Raw genomic sequence first — 20,628 nt, 5'->3', positions numbered from 1 at the left:
TTAATGCAGTTTCACCTCTTTCGTTAAGTTAAATGAACATTCACTTTGCAAAGAGAAAATTCTCTACTATTTAGTAAAAGAAAAGTCAAGGAAGATAATGTATAAAGGGCAGATGACTCATTTGTCTATGGATACAAATATATATATATATATATATATATATATATATATATATATATATATATATATATATATATATATATTTATTTATATATACACACACATATATACATATATATATATATATATATATATATATATATATATACATACATACTTATACAACACAGTAAAATGACCTGAAAAGAAAAATATAAAGCAACAAAGATTAAGGATTTGCTCCCTCGGCACAACTATAGGTCACTTCTGATTTATGATAAATCCAAGCAGAGCTCCGATATGTTTCCATATTAAAAAAAGTTCCATGTTCCTGAGAATCTGGTTTTTAAGATTCCCTTATGAGAATTGTGCTGCAGGGCAACTGTTCCCTTATGTGGAAAAGTGTTCAGTAGGCCCTGCTTATAAAGCGAAGTGAGAAATTTGGGTTGATTTACAAAAGATTAGAGAGTTTTAGCTTTTGGATTTGCTTGGTCACTAAGATGAGTTCACTTCAAACTTCCAAATTTGTTTGAGAAAAAACACTTAATAGACTTTAATGTCTGTATTCCTGATTGCAGTAATTTAGGAGATAGTTTCGTTTTAAACTTCATTATCTTAATTTCCGTGGTCCTAGCTTACCAGTCTAACTAAGGCTCTATTCACACCTAGGCGTTTGGAATTGTGGGTGGAATTGCTGCACAGGATGCGATTGTGATGCCATTACTTGTTAATGGCACCGCAGTCGCGGTGTGATTTTACTGCCATTGGCGCTGCAATCATGGCAAAATCACAAACTCCTGCTCCTATTAGCAATTTTGCAGCGATTGCAGCACGGTTTATCGCCTGCCAATCATGGCAAAATCACACTGCGATTAGGGTGCCATTAAGAAGTAATGTCATCGCAATTGTGTCCTGTATGATTCTGCCCGCGACTCCAAATGCCTAGGTGTGAATGGAGCCTAAGACCTCTTTCACACTGGGGCAGTTTTTAGGCGTTTTAGTGCTAAAAACAGCGCCAGTAAAGCGTTTGAAAATTCCCTTAATGCCTCCCCAGTGTGAAAGCACCACACTGGGGAAAAAAAGTCATGCAAGCAGCATCTTTGGGATGGTGTGGGAGCGCTGTATACACCGCCCTTGCCCATTGGAATGCATGGGCAGTGCTTCAGAAGCGCCACAACATGGGTCGAAAAGCGCGGCTAAAACAACAGTAAAGCACCGCTAAAACAAGCAGCGCTTTACCGCCAATGTGGCCACGGCCGCCGTGTAAAAGTAGCCTAAAGATTAGACTATGAAAGGTAAACACTGACTGGCCCCTGCAAGCAACACAGACAGTCCTGATTTTTAAAACTTTAATAAATATGGTCCATTATTTTACACAGTGGTATTATACTTTTTCGTAAGAATTTTAAATACTGTAATATATATTGTTGCGGTTTACTTTAAATTGTACATAAGCTTCTTGTGTTTTTTTTTCTATATATTTTTATTATTTTTCTATGGAAATATTGGCAAGAAATTTTCTAAGGATTATGCAATCGTTTTAGTTGTACTCTATATCACTATACATATTTTTCAAAAACATTTTAAAGCAGAAAAGTAAAGCATTTTTACAAATAGGGTGATTTGTTAAATAATAATTTTGTTTTTCTGAATTCGCCAATACAGCATTGCTAGGATGGTGCAAGCATTGGGCCTGTTCAGTTAAAAGTGATAGTCTAAAGCAGCCCATACATTAATCATTATTTTGATTCAACCAGCGGGTTGAATGAAAAAGAAAATGACCAGATTACCCCATCCACATACTCGATGTGGATGGGGGAATCACTCCTGCTGTGTTATTGTGTTTCCGCCCTCTGAACACATTGATCAGCGTTGCCAGCTATAGCTGGTGGCATTGATTGCTCAGGAAAAACTTGACAAGCTGGTGGTACACAAGTTGATCGGTAGATCAAATTCATGGATACATGGATCCAAATTTGGCTGGTAGCTGCTGAACGGGGCGAATTTCGATCCATGAATGGCCGCCCTAATTATAAGTGGAGTCTGGTAGTCACCCACTAACCTTTTTTGCTTTTATTTTAGCTGTGAGATCTCAGTGCGGCAATTCTTGAATCTTTTCCAACCCACCATGGAACTTTGGCTGCCTACCCCCTCTGGGGTATTTTTATTGCTCATGTTGTAGTCTCTATAATATAAAATATGTTAAAAATTCTAATATAGTTTGAATTCTGAAAATAAAATAAAAAAATCTAATATATTAAAAATTCAAGAGAAAGTGAAAGACTCAAAAAACAAAACAAAAAAAATGCATTGGGCAGACTTCTTACCACTGGAGTCCCTGCGAGATATAAGAAATTATTAGGCAGTTTAACTGTCTGGCATCTACTAAAAGCTAAACTGTGAGTTTTGCGTGGAGTGACCTATTGAGAAAATCCTCCCCATAGAAAACAAATCTATTTTAAAGCATGCCGTTATTCTTGAAATGGTTTGCACATGTAAAAGATTTTTCTGCATTAGTTCAACGCCGAATATTTAAAGCATATGATTGTTCCCCCTGCAAATGATATATTGTGTAGACCTGTATTTTTGCAGCCCTGTGTGCCTGTGAAATGTAGCTGTCTGCATATGTATGTTTGTTTGCATTGCGTAGCAGTGTGTGTCTTTGCCTTTAATTCTGGCCTGTATGTGTGCGCTGTGTTGGGATTTTGGGACTGCAGTAAATGTGGTTGTCATAGTAACACAAGGAACCGACCGACTCATCTGGGACCCAAACTTACTGCAGGAACATACAGCTATGACCCACACAATCTCCTGCTCTGCTCCCCCAACGTCTTCCCACATACTCTAACTACGTGTGAATGTATATTTAATATATGTATACAGAGCATTATGTGCCTACTTTAAAATCTGAATGTATATTCTTTCTATATTTGTATATATTGCCAACAGATTCTACTGAGCTTCACAGAAAATATTACGCTATGAACCTAAATCCCTGCCTCCAAGTAAAAACAAAAACAAAAACAAAAAAATGATATGCTGAATATACTATATATGTGTGCATTTGTGCATGGTAGGTGCTTAAAATGACAGGCATGCTCTATGGAAAATAATGATATGCATATAGAAGAAATGTAAAGAAATATAAAATAAATCTATACTGTAGCTGCATTGCAAACGTAATAGTAGTACCAATAGTAATGTATTGAAAATTAAATAATAAAAGGTAATATTTATTCGCTGTTGTAACACCTGGGTGGGCTTATGGTGCAATGCTCTCCGAGCCCACCAAATTTTAAAGCCTATTGGCTTAGAAAAAAAAAAAAAAAACACCCCAGCTGCTGTAATTCAGGTGCTCCCAGCATCCTGAATCTATCCATGGCTGCCGTGGCCGTAGATAGATTCATGCTATTTATGAATCTATCAATTATACATATAAGGGGGTGGCCTGGATAGAGGGGCCGGATGCCTGAATAGGGGGTGGCCGCAGCGGCTGTGAATAGATTCATGCTATGCATGAATCTATCCATTTTACATATAGGGGGTGGCGTGGATAGAGGGGCCGGATGCCTGAATAGAGGGTGGCAGCAGCGGCCGTGGATAGATTCATGCTATGCATGAATCTATCCATTCCACATATAGGGGGTGGCGTGGAAAGAGGGGGCGGGTGTGGCAGATGATGGCGGACTTCGAGTCCACGAGACCCACCGATTGGCTCCCGCTGTGTAGAACCACAGCAGGAGTGAACCGCCAGCAGCACGCACTCCGGAAGTGCAGGATCACTTATATATAGCGTGGCCGCCCTGTAGTGGTAAAACTGCTATAGGGCGGTCGGCAAGTGGTTAAAGAGAAAGTGTAGTGTATCAACAAAGAGCACATATTTTAAGATAATATTGCTTTCTTCTTTGAAGTTTTTGTGACTTTCATATTTCTCTATGTTTCCACTTGCATGTTATTGTTATCATAATAAATATAAAGCTTGACCAGTAGAGGGAGCTTTGTGTTTCACTCAGCCTAATTCAAACTAACTGCTTAACAACTGCTGAGAAAAGATAGCAGCCCAAAGGAATTGCACTGTTTTCACAGAGTCAGAAGAACAATCATCTTGTAAAAATCTGCTGTAATGTAAAAACCAATTTACATATAGATAGAAGCAAAAAAAAAAAAAAAAAAGAAGACCCCCAAACCCTTATAGTTTACCCTTTATGTAAACACTGTTAACAATTTGTATTATTTTAACACTGTTTTCATAAATAATTCTCAATTATATATGTATCTGGGGACAGTCATATTTGCTTGTTGCATACACAGGCTCTGCTTCCTGCTAAGCAAAGTTACACAGTAGCTGTTGGTAATCTCTATTGGTATTGGTAATTGGTATTGGTAAGCTATTGGTAATTTCTTTTAAACATGTTAATGGTTTAGGGATGGCCTCCTAAGGCCCCGTACACACGTCCGAGGAACTCGACGGGCAAAACACATAGTTTTGCTCGTCGAGTTCCTTGTGAAGCTGCCGAGGATCTCGGCGAGCCAAGTTTCCCCGTTGACTAACGAGGAAATAGAGAACATGTTCTCTATTTGGCCCGACGAGATCCTCGTCGGCTTCCTCGGCCAAAAGTGTACACACGGCCGGGTTTCTCGGCAGAATACGGCTCCGATCGAGTTTCTGGCTGAATTCTGCCGAGAAACTCGGTCGTGTGTACGGGGACTTAGAGTGTTGTTCCAGTCCAGTAACAGGCCAGGACAGGACTTGGCCCTAGTGGGGTTGATTTACTAAAACTGGAGAGTGAAAAATCTGGTGCAGCTTTGCATTGGAGCCAATCGGCTTCCAGGTTTTTATTTAATCAAAGTTTAATTGGACAAGCTAAAGTTAGAAGCTAATTGGCTACCATGCATAACTGCAGCAGATTTATCACTTTCCAGTTTTAGTAAATCAACCCCAATGATTAGTCTACAGAAAGATCCAAGACCTAGACTTGCTTTCCTGGGGTGCCTACATTAAAAAAATGGCTGAACACAATTACAAATCCCTGTTTTCCTGGAGTTAGGCTGTAATAGTGGTGTTAACCATAAACAATAAAACAAAAAACTGGAATATTTGGACAAAAGCTTTAGAGAAAAGGTCCTGGCATTGGATGCCTGGCATCTGATATGAACAATTTTGGAAAAGTTTAAACAACAATTCAAAAGTCCATAGATAGCAATTGCAATAATTACCTCTGGCCATCACTAACAGGAAAAAATAGTGATTTTCTAGAGGATTTGTATTCCTCTTAGCATGTCTTTACTTCAGATTTATACTAAAGCTAAATGGATGGTTAGAAAACAACATCATTTTGGTTTACATTTACTAATTTGCCAAATGAGCCTCAAAAAATGTCTCTTGTTTGGGTTTAAATTGTGTTTCTTTATGCTAGTAATGTACAAATGTATTTATAAGTCGGGTAAAAAAAAAGAAAGATTTTTATTGGACTCACTTTTTCAATATAATTGGAAACATCAGCTGATGAGAAAGGCTAAAGCATGGCTTGGTTCAGGTTTCACTGATCATAAATGGAACGGCCATTTATGAGACCACTGACAGTCATGGCTAGTTAACTTGTGCAATTAACAGGCAATATGTTGTTTGTAACCTATACTGTGAACCCTCTGCCACCATTCTGCTCTATAGACTGTATGACCAAATTAATTTACAGAAATCGGGAAAAGGGTTTTTTAGAACTGTATCTAAAAGGACAACTAATAACATTCATTACAATATGGTTAATATGGTCAATAGGGAGAATTACATTTTCCTGGTAGCATACGCCAGGAAAAAAATCCGGTAAATATTTAATAACATTTTCCATTTTCCTGGCACCAACATGGCAGCATGTATGTAGTATGCTGCCATGGATTGGCACAGGAAAAGGAAATTAATATAAGTATTTGATATCATTTTCCATTTTTTTGGACTTTGTGCACCCCAATGTTGGACGAATTAAAAAATAGGGATATATCTGAAACTATATAAATATTTCAAGTGAATACAGGTAGTTGTAAAAATCTGCAGCCCCAAAGAGTAAACAGTATGTTCTACATAAAGCACATTAATATCATTTAATGTAAAGTTGGTTGTTGCACATTAGCTGTCGCTTCTATATAAAGCAAGCTGATAAATAACCATTTATGTTGTAGGAGATTACAGGTCAGACATGCAATTGTGTGCAGGAAAATCACACTTTCCACTCAAACACCTTCTGTCCTTCATAATAAGCTCCAGAAACATGTACATATCCATGTCTGCAAGTTATTATAATCTCTATTACCTAAATCCTAGAGCCTAAAAAAAAAATAAGGAAAAGAAAATCAACATTCTTAAGATGTAAAGGGAAACTGTAGGCACAAATTATTGCAGCTCTGTAATAATTTAAACATTATTAAATGCAAGTACCTGATAACATTATTAAATCACAGCCCTTGTTCAGAGGTGTGAAGCCCCGTACACATGACCAGTTTCCTCGGCAGAATTCAGCTTCCGACCGAGTTTCTGGCTGAATTCTGCCGAGAAACCCGGCCGTCTGTACAATATCGCCGAGGAGCTCGACGAGGAAATAGAGAACATGTTCTCTATTTCCTCGTTGTTCTATGGGAGCTCTCGGCCCGCCGAGCTCCTCGGCGGCTTCAGGGCTGAACTGGCCGAGGAACTCGATGTGTTTGGCACGTCGAGTTCCTCGGCCGTGTGTACGGGGCCTGAGAGATAGGCTCATCATTACTAGTCCTTTCACTGTCCAGTTCATGGCTGGGGCACGTCCAGGACAAACTGGGCTCAGAGAAAGTGGGTTTAATGATGTCGGCCATTAGGCAAAAAAAATACTATGGGTGGATGGAAATCTCTGCACTGATGCTGCATAGTACAGCAACAGCTGTTTGTTTAAAAAAATATATATTTTTTTTAATAACCTATTCATTTTTATTTTGCTATGTTTGGCTGGATATCTGTTTTCACTTTATGTTGATTTGTTATAAACTCATTCCTTTCTTTAGAGTTTACTTGAGGGGAATGATTTTTTTTTCCCCCTCAACAAACCTGGTTACACATTAGGCATATATTTATAAAACAGTGAATGTAAGATTAACCAAACATTCATTTAAAGTGAATCTTGCTGGTGCATGCATTTTAATTTACAGTAATTGCTATCCCCTCCAGAGAATCTTTGGTGAATGTCACATTCACTGTTTTATAAATCTGTCTCTTTAAAGAGGAAGTAAACCCTGAGGGGTTTTACTTCCTCTTTTGTTCCCTGCAAACCCTGCAAAGTAAAAGCATAATGGGCTAGTATGCATCGCAAACGAAGTCCACGCTATATCCACTGGTGGCCGCATCCATCTTCGCCCCTCTTCCTTCCGGTGCTCTGTGACTGGCCAGAGACGCGTGACGTCACTCCTGTGCATGCGCGCCGGAGCCGCCAGTCATGGTGCTCACTCGGGAAGAAGCAGCGCGGTGGGCCTTTTCTTCACATGACATCATCGGCGCACCACAAGGTAAATATCTCCTAAACAGCGCACATTTAGGGGATATTTACAGTACCTATAGGTAAGGCTTTTTCTAGGCTTACCTATAGGTACAAGTTCTAAAAAGGGGTTTATAACCACTTTAAGTTGGCTTCCTGATGACTCCTTTTGGCTTGGGATGAGTGGAGAGGTTTTATCAAAACTATACTCAGCAAAACTGTTGCTACAGGAGAAACTCTGAGGCCCCGTACACACGACCGAGTTTCTCGGCAGAATTCAGCCAGAAACTCGGTCGGAGCTGGATTCTGCCGAGAAACCCGGTCGTGTGTACACTTTTCAGCGAGGAAGCCGACGAGGAACTCGTCGGGCCGAAAAGAGAACATGTTCTCTTTTTCCTCGTTGTTCAATGAGGAAAGTCGGCCCGCCGAGCTCCTCGGCGGCTTCCACACTGAACTCGCCGAGGAACTCGATGTGTTTGGCACGTCGAGTTCCTCGGACGTGTGTACGGGGCCTAAGGCCTCGTATACACGGGCAAGAATCTTATCAGGAAAAAAACTTTTGTTGCCCGAGTGTACACACAGACCTTTCCAAAGAACCGCGGTTCTCTTGAAAGGCAAGAACGCGGGGACGTCATCGCGTACGACGAGCATGCGCTCGTCACATTCGATGCCTTTGCCGCCATCTTGCTTCACCCTACCTTTGCTGTGGAAGCTACTGCGCATGCGTCAAAGTCATTTCGAGCATGCGCGGGTTTCCACTGCGACAGTTAAGTATACACACTCTCGGGTTTCTCGTCGGGAAACAGGCCGACAAGAATCTTGACCAGAAAATAGAGAGCAGGTTCTCTATTTTTCTCGTCGAGATTCTAGCCAGATTTCCAGGCGAGAAACCTGAAAGCCTCGTACACACGCTCGGTTTACTCAGCTTAAGTTTTTCTCATTGAGTATTAGGTAAAACTTGCTTGAAAAAATATATACTATTTTTCTTTATTTAGAATGTGTGCTTTTTTGGAGGGATAGGGTAGTCTACTTTGTTTTACTAAGTGCTTTTATTTTTTTAATTGTCTAAATTTTCCTTAATGTGAAAAAATGCAAAATAATGTTATTGAGAATCTATGTTTTTTTGGGACAAGAACAAGTCCAGGGTAGTTGGAATACAATTTTATAACCCTCAGGAGCCATTTTCCACAAAAAAATACCGAAAAGATGTAATTTTGCCTTGCTCCTTCACTCTAATGCTTTTTCAAAAAATTTGCAAAAATGTCCTGTTTTTTTTTTCTGGAAATTTAAGGAAATTACGACCTCTTAATTTCACTTACCCTAATCTGAGCAAATATTCATTCTGGTGTGTGTAGGCAGAGTGAAAAATTATGTATGGATATGTGTATGCAGCTTATTTTCTTTTAGTTAATCAGAGTGCGCCATTCCTGATTAACTAAAAGCAAAGCAAGGTTTAGCTAGCAAGTTTACAACCTTGGTAAATAAGGCCCATTACTTCTCTTACTCTGTCAACATTGCTTTAAATGTATTACCACCACTTGATCATCTTAACTGATGCCGATCAGGAACATTCCCTAAAATGCTTTAAAAAAATGATAAATAGAATTGAATGAAAGCTGAAACATTAAAAAAACTTGTAAAAACAATTATTTTAAAATACTGTAAATGGTAAAAAAGTACTTTTCTTAAATAATAACATAAACACGTGTGTTTATGTTATTATTTAAGAAAAGTTCTTTTTTTTACCATTTACGATATTTTTAAAATCAATGTTTTTACAAGTTTTTAAAAATAGTTTTTAAAAATACATAAACATAATTGAGACTTGTGAGAATTAAAACCTATATATATATATAGCCAAAATGTTTTGAGTTTTGGATAGAGTGGGGGAGGATTAGAACTCATGCCAGGTTTTACTACCATTGGAAGCTTTGTTGGAGAAATTCATTCACTTCCTGGCTGGTAAAAAGGATGTCCCCAGGACAGGAAATGAAGGGAAATTTCTTAAACAGCAACACAGACAAAGGTATTTTCTTAGGTAACTGGGGTAATACTAAAACCCTTGTCAGCTTTTTATTGTTGTCTCTTTCCCTGTTGCGGATTTTCCTTCATTTCCTGTCTGATAAAACATTGCCACAACAGACAGTGAGGAGAAATCTGTAATGGAGCCCGAATAGCAGTAAAACTTTACAAGAGCTCTTAACTTTTCCCATTCCATTCAAAACTAAAATAAAAGTTGGAGTATTGATAGACTTTAACTGAAGTTCCTAGCAAGAACCTGTGAATACATAAAGCCCCAAGTAGCTTTAATTGTCATTATTCCTGTTCCTTAATAAATTTGCAGAGAATGTCTGATAGGCAAAATTAACACCAAAATGTTCCCTCCACAGAACTTTGAGCCATTTACTTACAGTCTGCCCGCGTCGGCAGAATCAAATCAATGTACCGTATATATACGATGCTTTGCCTGCCCGTGCCATTCTGCCGACGTATATCTACGTGAGGCAGTCGGCAAGCGGTTATACACTATGTGCCAAAATATTTTGGAGTGTGTCTTTGAAACATTGTGCCCAGTTAGCCAGGAGAGCATTTGTAACATCAGGTACTAATGTTGGATAATAAGCCCTTGCTCCCAACTAGCATTCCAATTTATTACAAAGATGTTTGGTAAGGTTAAGTTCACGGCACTGTGCAGGCCTCTCAAGTTCCTCAACACTAAACCCAACAAACCATGTCTTTATGGAGATGGGCACAGTCAAGTTGAGACAGAAACATGCATACTCCAAGTGTCTAAAATGGTCTTTGTATGCTGTAATATTAACAGTACTGGGAACACTTGAACTTGAGAATTTGGTGTGGTGTCCACATACATAAAGTGTATATGTGTGTGCATACCTCCCAACCTTATGAAATGGAAATAAAAAAAAGCTTATAGCACAAAATATTTAGGCAATGGACCCTCTGATACCCCTGATCATGTTGACCATTATGAATTTAAGAGCAAGAATAGTGGCTTGAACTAATTGGGGATTGTTTTCTCTGATTGGCTACCATGCACAGCAACAGATTTTTCCAATTTTTGTAAATGAATCTCATTGTGTGATATACATATAATGTATTAATCACACAGTTAGATGAATGTTAAATGGTAAGGTGCTGTTCACAATGGCTTTCTTTAATATGTGTCAGCATGTTTACATCTATGGCGTGAGGCTGATGTATGTGTTGTGTGTACATAGCACTGGCATACATTATGTAGGTAGCAGCACATTATAAAGCGTATATGTGTATATTATCTTTCTCAGCTTCAAGCAGGTGATAAAAAGAAGAGATAATTATATTTATTATATGCATTACTTTACACATCACCTTCGTGAATTAGCTATCATCAGGCTGTAAATGTCTCTCAAGAAAGCATGTTCTTTTTTTAGGAATTAATACAATTCTAACGCAATATATGTGGTTTTTTTTTTCGATCACGTGCAACAATCTTAATTAGTTGTGTTTAGCTAGTATCTGTTTAGGGTCATCTGGTCTGGTATGGCAGAATTTACAGAAGATGTGATATTTTAAATGTGACAACATTTCACTGACTGTCCACCAGTTCTAAAATCATTTTATGTTGAGGGTGGCCAAGGAAAAATCATATCTATAAGCCTGTATTGAGATCTGTCACTAATCTACACTTAGAATTTTGGCAAACTTGGCAGAATTATTTATTATTGATGGCTACCCTAAGAGTTTTGATGACTGTCCAATATATATCCCAGTACAGAGATATAACCATGTAGGAAAATTAAATACTGTGATTTCAATCATGCAACAAAGCACATACACTAAAGTCTGTGATGATGCCACGATATTCAATTAACCTGTCTCATTGCATTACCTTTTTTCTAGGTTTTTCCTCAAATTCTTTTTGAAATGTAACCAGAATTGTCTGAAGACTGCAGGGAACCCCAGAGACATGAGACGATTCCAGGTATGTACCCTTTATATTTAAAGTAAAGTTATTGTAGTATAGTATTGGGCCGCCTGCCTTTACATGCACATGAATTTTAATAGCATTCCAGTCTTAGTCAATATTGAGTTGGCCCACCCTTTGCAGCTATAACAGCTTCAATTTTTTTGGAAAGGCTGTCACAAGGTTTAGGAGGGTGTCTATGGGAATGTTTGACCATTCTTCCAGAAGCGCATTTGTGAGGTCAGGCACTGATGTTGGACTAGAAGGCCTGGCTCGCAGTCTCCGATCTATTTCATCCCAAAGGTGTTCTATCAGATTGAGGTCGGGACTCTGTGCAGGCCAGTCAAGCTCACCCACCCTTCGCTCCTCCATGTCTTTATGGACCTTGTTTGTGCGCTGGTGTGCAGTCATGTTAGAGCAGAAAGGAGCAATCCCCAAACTGTTCCCACAAAGTTGGGAGCATGAAATTGTCTAAAATGCTTTGGTATGCTGATGCCTTAAGAATTCCCTTCAAACATTCCCATAGACACGCTCTAAACCTTGTGGACGGCCTTCCCAGAAGAGCTGAAGCTACTATAGCTGCAAATGGAGGGCCAACTCAATATTGAACCCTACGGACTCAGGCCTCGTACACACGACCAAGTTTCTTGGCAAAAACCAGCAAGAAACCGGTCGTGTGTACACTTTTCGATGAGGAAACTGTCGAGGATCCCGTCGAGCCAAAAAGAGAGCATGTCTTCTTTTTCCTCAACGGGAATGGAGAAATTTGGCTCACCGAGATCCTCGACAGCCTAACAAGGAACTCGACAAGCAAAACGATGTTTTTCGCCCGTCGAGTTTCTCGGTCGTGTGTACGAGGCTTCAGACTGGGATGCCATTAAAGTTCATGTGCGTTTAAAAGCCGGAGTCTCAATGGTTTTGACAATATTTATTGACAATATATATATATAGAGAGAGAGAGAGAGAGAGAGATGGCGCCATATGTGACCATGATTTTAACTTCTGAAACATTTAATAATTACAATATATTTACATAGAGTTGACTTTATTTGCTCGCCATTTTATTACTCTTTAAATGTATTCTAGCTTTGCTATGCTGGTGGTGTTGTGTTCCCATCCCAGGTTCCTGTCACATCTTAGGGACACACTGACACCTCAAGCACAAGGAAACATGGAAGCAGTTAAGGTGGCAGAGTGGCCCTCTGACCTCGATCTGTTTAGATAAGATGTTAAGATTTCCCAAGGTCAGCAGGTCTCTTGTGTAGTGTTTCTGGGCCTGGCTTTGTCTGACCCTCAGACCCTAGAGGCTCACTACTCGAGCCAGAATGGCAGCACATTGAAACAATGCTTAATACGTTTATTTATTTTTACAGTTATTAACTATTTACTATATACACAAAGTAACATGAGAATGTGGGACTGAGAATGTGCTTGTGAGAAATTGGTGCTTTTTTTTCATTATAATCTTTGGTATAACTAGCTATAGTAGCGTAGCATTGACAGTGGGTTTTATTATTTTACTGTAACTTACTTTCTAAGCTTTCAAAGTAGATCTGCTGGTTAATGCGTAATGTGCAAATGCTCCTTTAAATAGTAAATGGGGGGAACAGTTCTTTTTTTTTTTTTATCAAAACAATTGTTATATTTAATTATTGTAGTTACTGTATGTGTATGGTCAGCATTTGGTATATTTCTACTATATATTGTGTCAATTATTTGTTGTTTACAGACAAAATAAATACTAACCAGAGGAACTGAAAATAAAATGAAGGGAAAGAAAAACTGTTATTAATAATAATAATAATAATAATAATAATAATAAAAAAAAAATATTGTCAAAAATTGTCAGTTAGGAAAGTACACATCCAAACTTTTTGTTTTGATTTTAACATTGTCTTAAAAATAAGTTATATAGAGTTTAACCCTCTTGTATTGTATTGTAACTGTACTTTCTCCCTTTATATTGTAAAGTACTACACAAACTGTTGGCACTTTAAAAATCCTGTATAGGTTAATAATATTAATATTAATGCGGAGTTCAAGGTAAAAATTTAACTCCGTTTGAAACAAAAGAACTCTCCTTTATCATACCTTTTTAGTATGTTTTCTTCAAGACTTCTTCATTAACTTTGCTTGTTAATTTGTTTTAGAAAGGATGGTTTTAGAAAGGAGTATGTTTTAGAAAGGATGTGGGAAAAGCGGGAGTCAATCATTATTCAGGGTTTAGGTGGCAGGAGTGGATGGATGGTCAGTGTGTTACAATATATCCTACTTCATTTCTAACATTTCTCTATCCATAGGTTGTCCTCTCCACCACGGTGAATGTAGATGGACATGTCCTGGCCGTGTCAGACAACATGTTTGTTCATAACAACTCAAAGCATGGGAGGCGGGCAAAACGACTGGACCCTATGGAAGGTACGGACGCTTATCGGGAGTACGGTACGGCCTTCTCCTTCTTTATCTGCATCCAGAGACTAAACTGCAACTTAATTCACATATTTTATTGAGGGATGTGGAAAGTGGAGGTGTTCCCACCTCAACCAGTTAGTTGCTGACTCATTTTGTAACCATCAGTTGTAAAATCAAATGGAATATTATCGGTTGATATGGACAGCACAGACATTTTCCACTTTCTCCATTTTTACAGGATATACATTTAGATTTCAAACAACCCACAACTTGTAATTATTTATTCTTAGTATTTTTTCTTTTAGAATAGAATATTGTACACTTACATATTTACTACAGATTATGGAGTTTTACAGGTTTCATAGGTGGTAAACAGTCACGCAAATAAGTAAGAATGGATATTACTTTTAAAAATCAAGACATAAAATAGTCAAAAGCGCATTTTAAAATTAGAATGAGTTGATTTTTATTCCCACATCAAAAGCTTAAATTAGAACATACCTTTATTTATTTATTTGGTTTACTCCGCCCCTAGTCTAATCTAGACAAACTTGTTTTACTCTTTTTAGACTTTTTTTTTTAAATGTATCCCTCAAAACCACATACACTGAGCACCAAGATCACTTACCTTTTTATATGAAACAACAACCATCATTCTTATGGCCCGTACACACGATCCGAATATCGTACGATTTTCGGATCGTGTGTACACTACTTTCAAGAGCCGATCATGACAGTTCATCCGATATTATTTGATCGGACAAGCACGAGAATTTTCCTCGTACGATACCAGAACGTAAGATTTTCGTTTAGTCAGTATAGTTGTGGTCCGAAAATACAATACAAATACATTACAACACATGACATCACTTCCGATTTTTTTTCCTGTCGTACAATGGTTTTCATAACTTTAGTCACCTATTCAATTTCTACTTGCGACTATTAAGCAAAAAAAGTCGTATGATCCGACGTACGATATTCGTATCGTGTGTACGGGCCAATAGAAAAACAACAGAACACATATACTAACCATCTTTAGTGAGTGTGCCTAAAGTATAACTGAAGGAAAAACTTTTTCTTTCATTTTAAATAAAATAGATTAGATTAGATTAGGGATTAGAACACATGTAACGTGTTAATGCTGTCTGTGTCCCTATTAGGAAGATTCACCCTCTCTATTTGTCCTATTGACTGTTATCACTGAAAGTGAAAGAAAATCCCAAACATTTAGGGAACAGCAGAACAGGAATAGAGGGTAAATCTTCCAATGAGGACACTATTTCTGATGAAAATGGTGACTACCTTCACTTTGGGGGGATTTCCTCTCACTCCTGGGAAATCTACCCAATGGGACAATGGATGACCAAAAAAAAAAACAGACAGGGTCTATAACCCTCCCTTAGCCTAACCACAAACAAAAAAAAAAGTTTTGTCCTTGTCTCTGCTTTGTGCACCTATTTTCATTTTTTTAATTACTTAAAAATATCATATCTTAACTTGTTTGTACTAAAAAAATAGAGCCTTATGCGTGTGCCTGCTTTGTCAGAAAAACAAAAAATATACCTCATATACACAAACTAACTATATATAAACACTAATGACTTTGTCCCATATTTACTGTTAATATACTTCATTAAATGATATAGTGCTGACCCTAAAATAGGACCTCCAGAGACTTTATAAATAGAGCTACAAAGCTGTAGCAGCGTAGCTTTTCCAGTTAGAGAGAATTATTAATACCGAAATATTATTTTTAATATTATCTCTCTATGGCTGCTCCTGTTGCTTTTTCTCTACGTGTCCTGTGTTACCCATGTGAGGAATTAATGAACTAGAAGAGAATGATTGAATCAGTAAGGAATTTAGTGTGGTGTTAATTTTCCCCCAGCGGGCGGTCAAACGGTGGAAATAAATCCCAGAGTGCTTTGCTAGAATAGAGTCCAGCTTTGGTTAAAGTGATTGGACTTGATTGACTGGCTGCTCATTTCTGGAAGCTCGCCAGAGATCTGAGGCACCTTTGACCCTGTCAGTGGTGGAAACCGAGTGATAGATTGAGCCTGGTTATGGCTCCTGATGGAACTTGAAGTTGTGAGGCCTACCCATATGGAAGGGGAAGAAGCCATAAAAACATAAAATAGGAGATGCAGATAATACCTACCCAACAAGGATTCTTTTCGTACCTGCTGTGAATCTCAAAAACTCTGTTGAAGATCATACTGAGAGGGTTTCTTTAGCTAGGCAAAACAAGCAGCAACAATTACTTACAAAATGTATTAACCAATAGAATCTAACCACAATTTAATTAATGCATTAAGAGCAGTAAAATATAAAATTTGAATGGGTTAATGTCCTTTGCTGAATAATCTTTTCTTTTTGAATAAATATGATGTTTTCATATTTTTTTTGTGAAATATCAAATGAAACAAACTGTCATTTCTGGTATGAATATTAAATTACCGGTACTTTACAATTTGTTTTTCCCAAAGACCCCTTTAATAGTTATACCACCCAGTTATATTACCAAACAATTCATACCTACAAATGGCTAGTTCATCATTGCATTTGATGAGTGATGACATCATCACATTCTACCTATAACACCTTTAGACACAGGACCGTCACCCAAGGAGTCTCCATGAATGTGTTTTGTTCTGTGTGAAAGGATGCCTGACCAAGCACACAAATCTTTTTTTTTTTTGGTCCTAGAATTCCAAACTTCAATTTAAAAAGAATTGTGTGCTTTGGACATTAAAATGTTTTCATATTCGAACAGTAAAACAGCTTAAAGCACTGTGGAGTAATTAATCCTCAAATTTCAAAATAGAAGATGGAAAGGCCTTGAAGGCAAGTCTCAGGACACTGCTCTCCCCATCTTCCTGTACACGTGCTCTATTTCTATATTAGGGATTAGAAGGCTGCTAGAAGTCACTGCTCAGAGGGGAAGCAGAGTAAACTGAGCTGCTGAAATGAAACTGTAAGTGAGAAGGAATTTCTTCACAGTGTACATAGCTATGGAGGTCACTCTATGCATGGTTCTCTTTTTCACTCAGGACCTTCTCACCAGCTTTATCGGCGGTACAAAAACATGAAAAAACATGTTAGCCAATATACCTGCCTTTCTCCTGGCTTCCATAGTGCAATGGGTGACATCACCATCACCATCCTTCCAAGGAGATCCTGGACAATGCTGAGCACTCCACATATCACTGCAGTAGTGTCATCTCACAAGATTATCGCTACTTGCCATTCTCTAGGATCTCACCTGATGGATGGTGATGTCACCCTTGCCAAGGCACTTTGGGAGTAAGTAGGTGTATTAACTAACTTTATTTCCCACTCAAGTGTTTTTTAACATTTTTGTGCAGCAAACTAAGATGGGGGGGGGGGGTGCAATAAATGGACCATGCTATTTAAATGCAATGTTTGCTTTAAGAATATGTAAACATTTGAGTGTCCACAGCCCAAACACATTTCCACTTTTGGGGGGGTTGGAAGCCTCATGTGTATGCATAGTTACTCCAATACAGATTTATGGGTGGTCACTCATGCAAGCACGGTCCAATTACTTTCAGAGTAAACTAACTGCAGGTTTTGCACAGAGTAGTAGCAGGCTCAACCGACTTTGAATCTTCACGGAAAGGGACAGTAAGGAAAGTCACAAGCTGGAGTCCTTGACTGCCATATCTGGTGTAACATGTTTGGGATAGGATTTCTACCCTGGCCAATTGACTGTTCACCCAGATATAATGTTAGGGGTTCTAGTAGATATCCCTGTAAAATAACTGGGGGTCCCAGTTACATAGCTTCTTTTTTTTTTTCTTGGAAATCCCTTTATAACCTATTGGGAGAAATAGACAAGACACAAGTGATTTATCCAAATAATGGATATTTTCAAAAGGGCTTCAGTGGATTAAACAGCTGGGACAAGCTTATGTTTTATGTGTAAATACAATTTTGGAAGGTATAGAACTTCCTGGATTTTGTTTCCCCCCTGCACACTCATACAAGTTACTAGGGTGTCACTACTATTGCTATCTATTCTTAAAACAAACACTCTTCTACCCCTTGAAAACAGGCCTTAAGGGACACAACAAGCTTCCTGTCACCTGTGTAGACTCCACTAAGTGATACAAGTGTTACAGCGGAGTTTTCTATTACCAATGGCCTGTCTTCTCTATAAAATCTGTGTTTTTTTGGCTTCTTATATGATGATTTTTTTCCATTATCTGACAGACTGTTAAGTATTTTTAAGTCTGGTTATAATCCACAATTCTGCAATGAAATCCAAACTTTAGCCAGAACACGCCCTTAAAAAGAATGTGAAAAGGAAACGTAAAATGAAGTTATGAAATATAAAATTACACTTCCCAAAGATAAACACAGAAGGGACCCCAGTGCAGATGTGAATTCTCCTAGTAATTGCCAGTTCTTCCTAAGGGGGGGGACATGGAGCTGGTGAGCAAACTCTTCAGATTAGTGATTTGCATGTTTAGTATTGATTTAAGCCATGCCACCCTACCCAGAGCACACTAGAGATTTGTGGAGCGATGCTACTGCTCTTAAGATACAACCAAATTGTCAGGAGAGATCTACCTGCCATAGAGAGCTCATGAAGTATGATCAAAACAGTCCATCAACAGTAAAATCAGTTTTGGATGGAATTAAAGTGTATGTAAACCCAAGTACACGAATGAAATATATTGAAGATTACCCATTCTTGGACGTCGTGGTTACATTCATTTTCGTTTTGCAGGCTTCTTTTCCCTTTATTTTCACTTGGTGATCCTGCCAGTAACACACTTTTTGTCCTAGGGTGACAACTCTCACTGTACTTTTTCAATGGAGGAGAAGAGCTGTCACTCTAGGGCAGGACATATTTCTCCTGTCTTCGTCTTCATAAAATAGGCTGGGGGTGTTCTGAGGTTTACAAAGGTGAACTAGATATGGTTGATAACAGAGGCAGAGCCATCAGCTCACTATGGGAATTTAGGATCTCACTAGATATCTGACAGGATCAGCAGGATTTTTTTGGCTTACTGATAAAACAAAATGCTTTCAATAGTGTACTTAACAGATTAAACAGGAGAAAATAAGAGAAGTTTGTTATGGTTTACGTACACCTGTAGTTTACATTACATTTTCATTTACTGAAAGGCAATGCTTCTATTTTCTGTTCTTATCCAATATTAGGCTGAAAAGAGGATAACTGTTGTTTCTTCCAATGTGTCACTTGTATCCAGGAACTCATTTTCTTTACATTGACAGCTTTATATCTTTTGCTCTGAGCTTATAAACAGATAAACAGACATACACACATGCATATCTCCAAAAACACATATGTTTTCTTGATGATATGTTAGGGATATGGCAAACATTGCTGGGTAGAACATTGAGTAATATGACATTTGTTTATTTATCTACAGCCACACCTTGCATCAAGGCCATAAGCCCAAGTGAAGGTTGGACTACAGGAGGTGCTATGGTCATCATCATTGGGGACAATTTCTTTGATGGTCTTCAAGTGGTGTTTGGAACAATGCTAGTTTGGAGTGAGGTAAGTGAATAGGTATGTCCTAGATAGATTGTGCACACGCTAACAAAATCTGCTTGGTTGTCATAGTCTACAGGGTAGATGCTTATAATAGTCTTAAAAAGAGTCACAGCAAAAGCATTTTTTAAGGTTCACCATGGACATCCTTTTGAAGTCTGTATTATGTACCTACTAATAGGTGGATCGATGGAGCCAAATAAAGACAAAGCGGCAGCTAATAAGGGAACATATGATCTTGTCCATTACCTAGAAACAAAGAAGATGTGTTCTTACACATCTTTAAGTTGCAGAAGTTGATAGTCAAAGTATAGAACCGAGCTTCACATAAGGAGCCGAAAAATATTTGTGTCATTCCTCACCCCCTCTGCTGAGAGCACTTACATAGTTAGCAATGGGGAACCTTCTACTGCATTATGGGAGCTGACCTTTTTCTATCTGGTTTAGACCTAATCAACTATAGCAAACTTACAATTAGGAGCAGTCCTAATGTTTTAAATTTTGGCACATGGCCAGTGACCCGACAACTCAATAAGCAATAAGGATTTATTTTTCACTAAATGGACTGCTGTCTTCTTTAATGTTTGTATTTTTCGACTTAGCTGCAACTAGTGCTCAGTGCTTTTATGTGTAAAGAGGCCCACAGGAAAACCATTAAACAGAGTGTATGTCCAGCCAAAAACTTTTTTGGGGATTTCGATAGCGTGGGGAAGGTTTTTACTGCTATCCTGGGCTCTGTTATATATATTTACCCTCCCTTCATGTCCTGTGTACAATGGTCTCAGCAGTAAAGAAGTAGGGGGAAATCTGCAACAGTGACACAGACAGAGTCCCGGGTATCAGTAAAAATCTGACAAGGGTTCTAACCTTTCTACATGTTATCCAAAACTAAGAAAAACAGTTTGCTGGTCCCCATAGTAGTCACATGATTTTCTTTGGCTACATTCATACCCCTGAGCTGTGACCTATTACAAACTCTACAGATATGGAACAGATTTTTACATTATAAAGTGGATTCTGAGCATAGTCAATAGAAGCTGATTTGGTATGTGCTGTCACTCATTGCATTGTGGTCTAAAAATGAAACAGATCATCCAATATAGAAAATAACA

General features: G+C 38.2%; 1 protein-coding gene across 4 annotated transcripts in view; it reads left to right on the top strand.

Annotated features, from left to right (window-relative positions):
* EBF2 (EBF transcription factor 2) overlaps positions 1–20,628 on the top strand; it is a 124,225-nt gene that overhangs the window by 84,886 nt on the left and 18,711 nt on the right. For 2 of the 4 annotated variants that reach the window (XM_040346111.1, XM_040346109.1), the window contains exons 7-9: positions 11,493–11,574; positions 13,857–13,974; positions 19,392–19,522. In XM_040346111.1, the coding sequence (XP_040202045.1) occupies positions 11,493–11,574; positions 13,857–13,974; positions 19,392–19,522 (331 nt within the window). Of the gene's footprint in view, positions 1–11,492; positions 11,575–13,856; positions 13,999–19,391; positions 19,523–20,628 lie in introns of all 4 variants that reach the window. The other 2 variants (XM_040346110.1, XM_040346108.1) reach the window with 1 other exon arrangement.

This window comes from Rana temporaria, chromosome 3, assembly GCF_905171775.1.
Source record: "Rana temporaria chromosome 3, aRanTem1.1, whole genome shotgun sequence".
NCBI classification, from domain to species: domain Eukaryota; kingdom Metazoa; phylum Chordata; class Amphibia; order Anura; family Ranidae; genus Rana; species Rana temporaria.
This window is presented reverse-complemented; position numbering and strand designations above follow the sequence as displayed.